This window comes from Pieris rapae, chromosome 11 (assembly GCF_905147795.1).
Source record: "Pieris rapae chromosome 11, ilPieRapa1.1, whole genome shotgun sequence".
NCBI lineage: Eukaryota > Metazoa > Arthropoda > Insecta > Lepidoptera > Pieridae > Pieris > Pieris rapae.
The window spans coordinates 746863-759872 of record NC_059519.1 but is presented as its reverse complement, the minus strand read 5'-3'; the positions used below and the strand labels follow the sequence as shown (position 1 = coordinate 759872).

Here is a 13010-nt window from a genome sequence, read left to right as displayed (position 1 = left end):
GTTTTTCGTCTCTATTACTCTTCCGTCAATATTTTGCTCCATATATCATGGAGGCTCCGTAGCATATAATAATATTTATTTATTTTCTCACAAAAACTTACAAAACTTCATACATGATGACAATAATGTATCTAAATAATTGTCATTCTTCTTTGTAATAATTATTGTATCATATGACCCGTCCATCTCCATTTCATTTCGTCTATCTTAGTGAGAATGTCTGTCGCACCTCTTTGCTTATCTAATTTTCTTTTTCTCAGCATGCTTCTTTCCATTGCTCTTTGGCAGTATGCTAGCATATGATTGTACTGTTTAGAGAGTGCCCAATTTTCGCAGCCATAGGTTAGGCAGTGTACAATACAGGTGTTAGAGACTTTGCTCTTTATTAATTAATATTATTGTACATACTTAAAATAATATTTGAAACTGACCTCATTCAGTTTGCAAGGTTCTAAGCAAAAACTCTTTTGTTTCTATCAAAGGCCGCGCTAATAATAAATATGGGCTTGGGGTAAACTTCTATTGACGTCTTTTCATTGAACTAATTAGAGAATACAAGTCGTTATTGTTCAGTAGAATACCTTGTACAAATGTTAGTTCTCTTATCTGTCACTTTATAGCAGGAAAAATCTTAAGCAAACATGATTATCACAGAGTTTGTACGTGTTTCTTTATGAAAATTTTGATCTTTATTTGTCGTTTTAATTTGTAATATCATGCGTAGTGATGGATTCACTTGTGGTTTCAATTCGATTAGTCGTCAAGGATACAACGTCACATTTGTTATCAATTCCACTAATTTCTTCTGTAACCTTGCTTCGGCTCACACCCTAAACTATAGCTATTAATCGATCCAATCGCACTGCTAATTACCTTTCTATTATACTGTCTGAACTTTATTATAAATAAAAAGGATATATAGGTTAAAATAATAGCCCCCACACCAGAATTCTCTGTGTCGTGGGCAGCCAGTTTCTTCCTTTTGAGATGTTAACGATACTTTCCAATAATTTTTACATACACATTTTATAATTAAACTATTATTGCACAGTGAGATTATTTTCTGTTTCAACATAGGACAGATTGATATGTCGTTTAAGAATGTTAGTAAATGTGAGTAATGTGAGTTTTGAAACTTTAGTGTTTTGTTTTTAAGAAAGTGCATAAAGATGAATGATAAAGGAGAAAAAGCTTTTATGAACTATTCTCTTAATTGCGAACTAATTCGTTGCTGTTTATTAGTTAGATAAAATACCTGCTAGCCAGAATTTAAAGAAGAAGAAAGATTTTTATTTTGTCTCTTCTTTTCTTCCCCATCATACATCGTTCCATCGATCTTTGACACACCTGTAGCTTTGTATGCTGTGCCGCGTATGTAGTATGCTCCATTGTAGGCGCCCGTTTGCGATCCATATGTTAGTACAGGTAGTAAACAAGTATCGAAGAGCTTTCGTTTAATTACCATGCTCGCTTTCTTATTTTTCATAACTTGTTGAAGCGCCCAAAAGTTCTTCCATGCTTTTGCTATTCTTGTGTCGATTTCTTTTATTGTTGCATATCATATAATAAAAATCAGTATAATACCTAATAAATAAACAATTGGAACCGTTGATATGATGACATGCCGAAATTATTTATAATCTTTATCTTGGATTCGTATTGCAATTGTACTGATACAGTTTTTTATAACACATGATAGGCATTCACTCGTGACCTTGCTACTAAGCTTGCGAATCAGAATAAATTTAATCTTAACTATATAAAACAAAGTCGTGTTAGTTATACCACTTATAACTCAAGATCGACTGGACCGTTAGTTATCCTTTTTTGGTGGAATCTTCTCCGCTCCTAATAGCATAAAAAGTAATAAAAATCGGATAAGTTAACGAATAATATTATGTGTGCCATCTTTTGACAAAACATTTCTGTATTTGCAAAAAAGTTGTATTAATGTTATTACCGTAATGGAATCCTATATTAAGTTTAACTTAAGTTGACATGATATTATTAGACTGAGCACTGAGAACTAAGTACGCCGGGTCAGCTAGTACATTGCAATGCTAGTAATCATTGTTTAGAGACGTATGTTATAGATAGAACTTTTGAACATCTCGTAGGCGTATTTAACGCCCGGTCGTTAATAAGAAAAGATCGGTGGAAAAAATCTTTAATAAAGGAAAAAAAATATTTATTTTGTTGCACCTTGACAGTTCAATAAAATCTTCGCCTTAATATCGCCTACATTTTCTTGATTGCATTATTCTGATGAAGAATTTAAATATATGTTTTGTCTTGATTTTGGCTGGTAAACAAACGAGTTTCTCAGCCAAGTTCAGGCTTACCATTAATGGCTGATGTAAATTATAATCAATCGGTGTTAAAAGCCAAATGCCATATACTACTTAATATACTAGTATATTACTTAGCATAGTAAAAACGTCTGTTGATAATAAGCGTTTGGTATCTTTAACAACAACTTCACAATTTAAGTGTTTACAAATTTTCTTTAAATATCTCAAATTATTGGAAACAAGTCATGATTCGAATGCACTCTCACATTGAGAGTACAACCACTTAAGCCTCTAGGCAACTACTTATTACGATAATATAATAAATTTAACTATAGATTAAGAATGAATAAATTATATGTAGCTTGGTATTAAGAGTTGAACCTTCCTTTCCAAAACGTTCATATTGTTAAATGTTTTAATTTACGAATGCTTATTTTAAGACCAATTTACTGCGTTCAGACGTGTCTAGGTTTATAAATGTATTAAGTACTGAAGTGTACACTCAATTTGTTGAAATACGATTTTGCCCTGGGTTACTGCCAAGACACAATTGAATTCTATATACATTGCATAAACAGAAAATTAAATAAGATATTATGTAATGTTGAGAATATCGCACTTATCAGTGTATGCCTATCAATCTTGATAATAACACGTCATAACACAGTAGAATGTATTAATAGTTTAAACTTATCCAAATATATATTATATATATCAGTCTCACCGACGACAAAATTCCAATTTCGTTTAAAATGTATGGAATATAAAACTATTTTAACCCTTAACTTATTATTATTTAATAACTTTGGAATTCACAAGTAGACGATTTCTCCATTTAACGAGATCCAAGAGGAATGATGGAATATTTATAGTCACAATATATTAAGCGATTTCGGTTTATTGCTTTTGAAAACTGCTGTTGTCAACCTGAGGATGAAGAGAATGCCCTACGTGCTTTGCATTTCAAAGACACTAATGTAAAAGGCTATATTAAAATATATTTTATCTTTAAAATCTATTTGTCAAGAAGTAATATACCATAAATGGCTGTATAGTAAAAAATTATGTAGTCAGTATTGTTTTATTGAATACTTGTTATTCTCTTTGATGAGAGTTTCTAAGTAATAACTTATAGCTGTCTAAGTAGAAAGTGTAAGTTATTGAAATTGGATAGCTGTGAAACTGATACGATGAGATATTCTTTTGTTATGAAAATTTCTTGAGTCTGAGCGGTTTCAAGACAAGACTACGCCTTGAGACAAAAACGCCAATAATTTTGTTACTTACAACATGATTATTAATGTGAAAAAAGAAAGTTCGTAGATGATTGTTCCGCTATATACATACATATATTCTAGCTATCAATTAGGTACTCGTTTTAATGAGAATGCTATACTGAGATTTATTTAAGCAAACAAAATCAACGTCAGTTTTAAACGATTGTAGGCTATACATTCGAGGTCCATTCATTCCATTCCGAGGCTGTATCTTGTGGACTTGCCAGCGAAATGTTATCCACCTCAATACCGCCTTTCATAAATATTAAACTGACAAAAGGCTCGACGCACAAAAGGCCTTCTTGCCTAAACATGATAAAAACATTCCTGCCAGAAAAATTCAGATAAGACATGTTTTCACAGTGGAATTCGCAAAACTGTAAATAAATAAAAACTATTGCTAAAAAGAAACCTTTTTTGCAATTTTGCTTTGTAGGTATGTAAATAAATATGCAAAACTGCTATGGTTTGACGTAAAATTTTACCGTTACACTTATTGCAACAGCATCTCGAAGTCAAAATCATAATATGCAATTGAGTAGCCATTATTGGTTCCAGTAATCATTGAATACAACGAATTGTGGTACAATTCCGTTCAATTGCCTTTATGGAGAATGAATCAAACATTTTAATTGTTTGTTTAGGTGTATGAAGGACGCGCGTTTGTGGTTTCTGATTTGTAGTCGAGTTCTATTTCGTATTCACAAAACACATACATTATTCATTGTACAATGTAGTCGGGAATGTGAATCTGTATGCAATATTATTTTTTGAATTTAGTTTTAAGTGTAGAATTACGCCATCTGTTGGACACGTACGATGTCACGCGGTTTTACAACATTTGACGTCTTATAGATGTTAAGTAACGTCGATAGGTGGCGCTACTGACCGTTAAAAAATTTTATATTAACACTTGTTATTTGCAACCACATAAAACTGTGATTAGCTCAAAAATATGTAACCGCTTTGTGTGCAGTGTTTGCAATATAATATTTTCGTGTAATTTAAAATGCTTTTACATAAATACGGTTTTACCGATATTAAGTAAAGCATGAGTAGGACACAACAAACAAACGAATGATAGGATTGATAAGCTTCCCGAGTACTTTCAATCATTCATTATCGATACCTCTTGAAGAGAGGGTCACAGGACGTAAACAGAATTTTAATTGGCTACCCTCAATGGCGTTTCTGGGATTGTGATAGTTTCAAGTGATGTGAGTGAGATGCTTTCATGGTTTGATAACGCGCCTTCTACGTCTGGCTCCGAGCGGAACCCGCTCGTGATACCGATAAGATTGCCAAGGAGTTATGGCAGTGTTCTTCCGTATTATCGTTTTGTGCGGGAGACCATTAGGGAATCAATGAATAATGAGGTACGTCTTATGGTGCCATTAAGAAGATTGATTATTTAGTATCATTAATTAAATGGTTTAATTAATGATTTCGATAGATTTCTGGTAAAAAATAATACATAGATTTAATGATTAAGTTGCCTGTGCATGCCCGAAATCAATCGTTTGGCTAGCCTTCGGATTAAATAATCCGGCGCGGGCGGTGGCGGCGAGATTTTTGTTGGCATTTTTCTATAGAATCGGTGCTTGTTGCATTTTTTATGATATTACAAAACTTAGCCAGTAAGTAATAGGCAATATTGTTAGCTTAACATTTAAGTAATATATAATCTATATAAAGATAACGAACCAAATTCTTCCGTTAGAAATATACTAAGTATTCACTGTTGTATGAGCAAACATTGTTGCATCTGTAAGGTCGTGTTAATGTGTACCTAGGATATCTGATAAATATACCTTTATACAGTAAATATTGACTATTTTAATAAAGCTGATTTCGTGCTAATTTCACTTCTGTTTCTCGTGGAAGGCGGTGGAAACTGACACAGTTGGTAATTTATTACAGCAAACATCTTTATCCTTAAACAAACTTTGAGTTTACCTTACATAAATTATTGGGGCTACTTAGCCGCGGAACGAGATTAACGGAAGCATTATGGTGTAAGATTTTGTAGGGAAGAGATCATGGTTTAGAAGTAGAAGTGTGTAAAGTGAAATGCTACGTGTATCGTCTTTCAAACGGACGTTTAAGGTTTTTTTATGTTTTTTTGTTTGTTGTTGTTATAATGATTATGTCCCAAAGTGAGTTTTGCCTCCGAGTCAAGAGAATGAGGCCTTGCGCGTGCGCATGGGGGCCATGCGCCGTCTACGCCGTCTTTTCAGCAAAATCTGGGTTGTCATTTATGCCTTTCCTTTCGTTTTCCCCCATGATATTGGGTTGGAGTACCATCTCCACATTTATTCTGACATCTCCATCTTCCATCTTTGTTTTTTAAGCTCCTAAAATTGTTTTGTTTATAGGAAGCACATTTTTATTGTTACATAACATTAGCAACAGGACTTTTTAAGCTAACTAACGAAATAAAAGTAAGCCGAGTATTGACAATACAATAATATTAAGCTAATTAAATATTAATATTGAAAAAAATACGCTTCGCAAAAGTTGAATCAGATTTTCGTGATATTAAAAATTGGATTCCAATATTTCTATTATTTTTTAAATATTTAGTTGAATGTACATAATATTAATTATCTTGAGTATAAAACATTACATTTTATATGTTTTACATTCTTCCATGTCTTATTGTTTCTTGGTAAGCGATATTCTCATCTCTGGCCCGTGTCAATCAAGTTTTGTGGGAGGTATTTAATACCACACCACACGCATTTTATTTTAAACCCTCAAATATATGATGTATGTGGCCATCGTAACGAGTAAACTTTAACCTTATAACTAATTTAATTTTAAGTGAAACAATTAAACCTTCAAAATTTTATGTCTAATGTTGAATTCATCCATGCAAGGCCGGTTATTATTATTACTCACTGCATCGGGATAGTGTTAAAATAAAAATAAGCGGATATAATGAGGCATATGTCTCAATTGTATTGCTTTATGACAAGTAAAATTGTTTTGCGTATACCGTTTACTGGATTAAAATTAAATACGATATATATACATAAATAAATCCCTTTCTCTCTTGGTCACGGCATCATGCGAGAACGGGTGGACCGATTTCGCTGATTCTTTTTTTCTTGTGTTTGTTATTGTCAGAAGAAGGTTCATATAAAATAAAAAATAAGAAAATTGCGTGGAGAATTAGAAAATTAAAGAAACTTAACCACCGTATTAAGTAATTCTGACTTTTGTTACGATATAAATTTTTCAGTATACAACTCAAACTTTTTTGATGTAACTTTATTGACATAACATTAACAGAATTTATTGTAAAAATATCATCAAAGAGAATGAAAAAAAATGAATATCGTTTAAAATGCTGCGATCGGAGTACCTATATTGATAAAACACATAAAATAATTAATTTATGATTTCTAACAAAATATAAATTCCTTAGTGCACATCACTGTTAGTTCAAAGCTCAAGATTAATTTTAAAAGTTCAATTTAATATGCAGTTTTGCTATTTTTGCATAGACTTGGTATACTTGGTATAAAGAAGCATAAAGATAGCACAATATCTATCGGGTCCGCTAGTACCTACCTACAGTATATTTTCGTCTAAATACTCTATTGAATATAGTAATAGGTCGTTTATAGATGTATGTATAATCAGGATAAATTAACTGGGCTCAGCATGACTGGGCAGTAATCAATCCTGAGAGACCGTTATTCTTTTTGCCTCGTTGCACCTCGGATCTTCAACTTTGCTGCTTGCTTTATTTTTAAACTTATAGACAAGATGTTGCATTGTTATGTAAAGTTATTTTTAATCGTTGAATAAATTTTTAACTTCGATATTTTTGACCTTATAGGGCCCTTCAGGAAGTTAAAACATAGTTGAATGTTTGACATTTCAAGGAAAATGACTTAGGGCCTGTTTCTCAATATCCGGATAAATTAAAATAAGCTATTTATTACTTATTAGTAGGATAAACACTATTGCTGCGTTTCACTACTGTCAGATAGCGCTATTCGTCATGAAACCCGAAATTCGTTATTCGGTAATTTTATCTTCCGAATAATTTATGTGTTGCATAGCTATTGGGTACTTTATCCATACATTGTGAAACATACCCTTAATGTATTAAAGGAATGCTTGATTTTAATTTGAAATTCCTTTTTATAATATTAAAATGATTGTTGATTTTGTGTAGGAAAAAAATGATTCACTTTAAATGTTGTTTATTTAAAGCCGTTCAAATTAGATCATATATCAAGCTTACAACGCAATGTGGTGTTTACATTTTCAATTGAATAGTTTGCACGATTAATTTAGAAGCAAAACAAGAAATAAAAACCGCATGGGAACTAATTGCGGCATCGGAGGGGAGGGCTTCGTCCGGTGGTATCCACGGCGAGTGGCCGGCAGTCGGTTCATCGGTGTAACTTGCGACCGGTCACTCAGCAACATGGTGCCCTCGGAGCGAGCCGCGCAATGTACCGCCACCGCGATCCTCCATCGTATCTCTATGCGTACCTACAGCACGTATTCTCTAGTACGTATCCCCTCGCATTCATTCATCCGCCCGCCTTACGCCCGCCCTGAGACGCGCCGCGCTCTAAATAGTATCCGCCCATCGGTATCACTCGAGACGAGTCGTGTTTCCCGTTGGACTTAGTCACCGTCCACGTCTCTCGCTAATCTGTCACGGAACGCGTGCACCCATAAATTATTATGTGCACATTCGTACCACTATGTTGCGTCCGAGTTTTTCAAACAATAATAGTGATAATGATTACGTTCATATACGATGCCTCATTGCTAATATACATAAACCGCGAAATGTGTCCAGGCCGCCCGAGTATTCAGACTCGGTTCTGGAGACCGTCTTGGAAGCGAATTGTTCGGACAGGGAGTCCAGCCCGTCTGGCTCAGAGAAGTCCGATAGATCATTGAGATCGGAAAATTCTGATGTAGCTGAAATAAGTGAAGTAGAGGAACCAACCAAAATACGAGCGAAGAGTAATAGCATTGCAGGTGCAACTCTGATGCCACCGTCGATGCACAACAAACGGCGTCGGCCATCCTTCCTCCACCTGCATGGTGGACACCACGAGAACATCGGTCCGTTGTCTGCGGGTGCGCAGTTCAACGTGCCTCGCTTCACCGTGACGGCTCCACCGGGTGAAGGAAGGCGCCTAAGCCATGGATTCCCTTTCCATGGCTTCGCTCTCCGTCGACACTCTAATATGGTCTGCACCAGGATATATAGCCGGTGTGAAAGTTTTGCAGTTCGCGATATAACAATGCATTTTAGGCAGATTTAACTAACGTGTGAGGCATGATTTGTAGGTAGCGAAGACTAAATCTAGTTGAACAACCCACTAAATGCGGTAAGACAATCGAGATAAATCAAAAAAGAATTTGAATGATAATTAAAAATAAAGATAAATTACTCGTACGCGATTAAAATAAGAAGAGCTTTGTTTCGCAGAATGTGTTCGCCGTTTAATCCCTCGTACCGCAATAATTTGTTAGGATATCCTTGATATCGCTTCTTATCACAATGTCTATAGGTATGTGGTTTTCATTACTAGTTCTGTGGGTTGTGCCGTGCAAACGTGTATTATTTTTGCATCGAATTATTATATGAAAAGTGTTTTTACGGAATGTTACGTCGGAGTTTGCAAGTTGTTGAGGTTGTCTTTACCATATAACCCTCTAATGTTTTATTAATCAAGTCTTGTTTGTTTGTCCGTTTGTCAAAGGTTGTCGAAATGGCATGTTGTCTGTGCAATGGAGTATACCTATCCACCATAACCGCTAACAAATCCTAATGAATAATATGTATAATTGAAGTTCGCTATTTGTTATCTCTTATCAGTGTATTTTTCTCTATTTTAATTTTAGATATAAATTTTATAACTGTATTTTAAAATGATATCACAAAGACAATGCGATTGGAAAATTTTGAATATACAACTTTAAAAGTGACATTGAATATAATTAGTAACGTCTCCAAACAATTGTTTCATCACGACTTGCGATTGATTTTGGTTTCCGTGTTTGCAGAGCCTTCATCGCAGCGAGTCGATGGTGTCGCTGGCCTGCTTCAAGACGCTCTCACAGCTCATAAACAATGATACCAACGAGCTGCAGAACTACCTTGCGGCCAATAAAAATGTTAATGTCGATGACAGAGATGAGGTAAATATAACATAAAAATAATTTAAGAAATTGGGCACATATATATTAGTATTGTTAGATTCTCCTAGAGTCCTCTGACACGAAAAAGTCACCCACCTTTTTGTATCTATTAATGGACTTTAGCAGTTAACTCATGGGTATTTTCAAGAAACCAGGTTCCACGTTATCCTTAACTCGATTATTTTCCAATGTTAATAAAATTGAGTGTTTGTTTGTTTGTTTTGGTATGAACAACACGTTCATATACCTATTTTTTATATTTAAATAGGCTATAGGATATAACACGAACGAATATGAGGAGACACAGCTAGTGTAGTAAAATTAAACTCTGTCGCATCACGGAACATGTTAATACCTAATCACCCAATAGAAAGTAAATTTGGTTCCACCATTTATTACTTTATAATAGAAACCAATTTTTCACATAATATCTTTTTCTTAACAGAACGGCACAACAGCGCTCATGTACGCAAGCGAGAAGGGGCGAGTTGAAGCGGTACGGTTGCTTATCGGTGCGGGCGCGGACGCGTGCGCTGCGGACGTAGACGGGTGGACACCGCTCGCGTTCGCTGCAAGGGCGGGACACCTCAACGTTGTAAGGGAGTTGGTGGAGGCCAGCGTGACTATTGACTCGAGGGATTGTGTGAGTTTGTACTTAGTCATTGTCCAGTTGTATTAAAAAAATAAGTGCAAAAACGTATGCATAAGCTTCAATACTGGGAGACAAGATTTGAAAACGCGGGAATATGAATAACGGTGATTCAGATCCTTCTGTAACAATGGCTAAAATATGTTGAATTTTATGTGGCGATTTATGCTACATGAGGATTAAGGCACATATTCAATATGGGAGTGATAAATAAAATTTCTGCTTACACCTAATATGAAATCGTTAAAGCATTATCCTTTGTAAAATACACCTTAACGGTTATAGAAAGAAAAGTGCACTAAGTCGAAGAGTGAGTTGGTTATCAACTATGAATTTTATAAATGCAATTCCGAAAACGTAAAAGCAATGTTAGCCTAGGCTAGAGCGTGTGACCATTATCCTTCAGATCGTAGGCTGTGCTTCAATGGATGTTTTTCCTATGTGAGAATGCCTTAGACTCAAATGGGCGTGTGACAGGCACAGGGGGCCGATCACCTACTTGCTGATAATCAAGTAAACTAATATAAAATAACTTGACAAATGATCATGAAACAGATATCTGAGGCCCACACATAAAGAATTAAAAAAGTAGTGCTACTGGTGCGGTAATTCCAAAGCCATATGTTGGATACCTCGAGAGGTTACTAGATACCTGTGACCTAAATTATAATAGAGCAATAACCAAACTGTTCTCTGGACTGTGCAGTTTGTATTTATAATTAAGATGGAGCTATGCCAAGAGATCAGTGACATCCACGCATTCTTAAATATCCATACAAACTAAACAAACCCTTTTCATAAACAACATATATTTAGAACAATGGAATTATTTATAGGCTGTACACAATTAGATTGTAAACATATTCACATATATATGTATTCACGAAAATACATTCAGCCGTACTAAGCAACTGCGATGATGTCGAAAATTAAATATATTCAATACATAAGATACACAAAATCGCTACTGTGAACTCTCTTTGCGAACATATAATGACGTCAGCAGTGTCGAAGACAGCATCCAGTAAGCAACGCATTTGTTAATCTGTGCAACAGACTGGTTCTGGCCCTTGGTACATTTATCTCCTACAAAGACACCAAGTTCACAGAACACTAGGATTGCTCATCACATTGAGTAGATAGGCTAACTGTAAGTCCCGTCTAGTTCATTATTTACTGTACCCCACCATCCCTAATATTAAAGGACATTAAGGGGTAGACGCCATACAGCCCCATCCGGGGCCCAAACATATAAATAGTTACACATGCTCAATTTAGTTATTTTACAGGGTAACTGGACACCGCTTATGTGGGCATCGTATAAGGGGCATGAAGAGATTGTAGCGTTGTTACTAGAGAAGGGAGCAGATGTGCATGCGCATGGAAACTATAATATAAAGTAAGTTATATCTTAGGATAGTTAATTTGGCAATTAGTAAGCAAACTCACTTATAAACAAATGCGAGTTCTCAATAGAATTGATACATATTCCATTATTTTATATTGAGAAGTAGAATACTACTAAAGTAATTTTAATGAACATATTTGTGAATAAAAATATATATTCCACATCCATATTTAGTCCTATAATCGATTGTCCTTTTTTTCTTGTGTTTGATATGTTTGCCACATTAAATATTGTACTGTGTCAGTGTGGCGAGAGTTGGCAAGCTTTGATATTAGGTCTATACACATTAAATTCGTCCGAATGTTTTTTTTGTAAAGGGATCATTGAACTACCTATATCGAAGATGTCAAAAGATAGCAATGGTACATAATTCATTAAATATATTCTATTTTAAAAATCTACTTTATATTCCTCCCATACATAATTTCATATGTAATAATTTGTAAATAAATATTCATATCGTTCAGGCAGATATTAAATGTGGTATAAAATATGTGTCCAAATTTTAGATGTACTTATAGCCGATTTTCTTAAAATTTCCGTATACATATGTAAATTATTTATACAGTCTATAGAAAAATATTATATTATAGTCTATGCAATCTATAGAAAATTGCGCAAAAGTTGTGTTTAGCATACGGGGCAAACCTTTAAGATAATCTGAAGGTTAACGCGAATCTCCGAAATGTGAACGGATTTCCTTGTAGCTCTCATACAGACTAATTAAGCGCAATTTGTATTGTTTAGTATAATTATTTATGCTTTATTTGAAACCGGACGGAAGAGAAATTAAAGGACAGTCCAGGGGCAGTCTCGGGAGCGTCGTTGGTCTTTTAAAGGCAAATTGAGTACTGTTCTCACCTCTAGGCGGGAGCTCCCCAATACCAGCTCCTTCCACTTGACCGTATTCAACGAAGAGCGATCCGAATCTTCGACGACCAGACACTATTCGAAGGTTGCGTAAAGATGTCTCCACCATTATGTGGAACCAGCTGACGCTGAAGTATTTCCGAACCAATTCGACTTAGGGTCCTTCAAAAAAGCAGCTTGCGAGCCTGTTGGTGGTTGTCCATGGGCGGCGGTGTCACTTTGCATCTGGTGAGCCTCCTACCCGTCTGTCTCCTGTAACATAAAAAGGATTTGTTAACATTATTGTAACACAGATTGTTATGATTAATTTAAATTATTATCATCGATAGTAT

General features: G+C 34.9%; 1 protein-coding gene across 11 annotated transcripts in view; it reads left to right on the top strand.

Annotated features, from left to right (window-relative positions):
- The window catches only part of LOC110991564 (kinase D-interacting substrate of 220 kDa B), a 35761-nt gene that overhangs the window by 2844 nt on the left and 19907 nt on the right, over nt 1-13010 (top strand). For 3 of the 11 annotated variants that reach the window (XM_045629947.1, XM_045629942.1, XM_045629948.1), the window contains exons 2-4: nt 9617-9751; nt 10197-10394; nt 11690-11799. In XM_045629947.1, the coding sequence (XP_045485903.1) occupies nt 9638-9751; nt 10197-10394; nt 11690-11799 (422 nt within the window). In that variant the 5' untranslated portion in view covers nt 9617-9637. Of the gene's footprint in view, nt 1-4529; nt 4945-5610; nt 5675-7973; nt 8100-8167; nt 8820-9132; nt 9244-9616; nt 9752-10196; nt 10395-11689; nt 11800-13010 lie in introns of those variants that run through there. The other 8 variants (XM_045629940.1, XM_045629939.1, XM_045629944.1 and 5 more) reach the window with 7 other exon arrangements.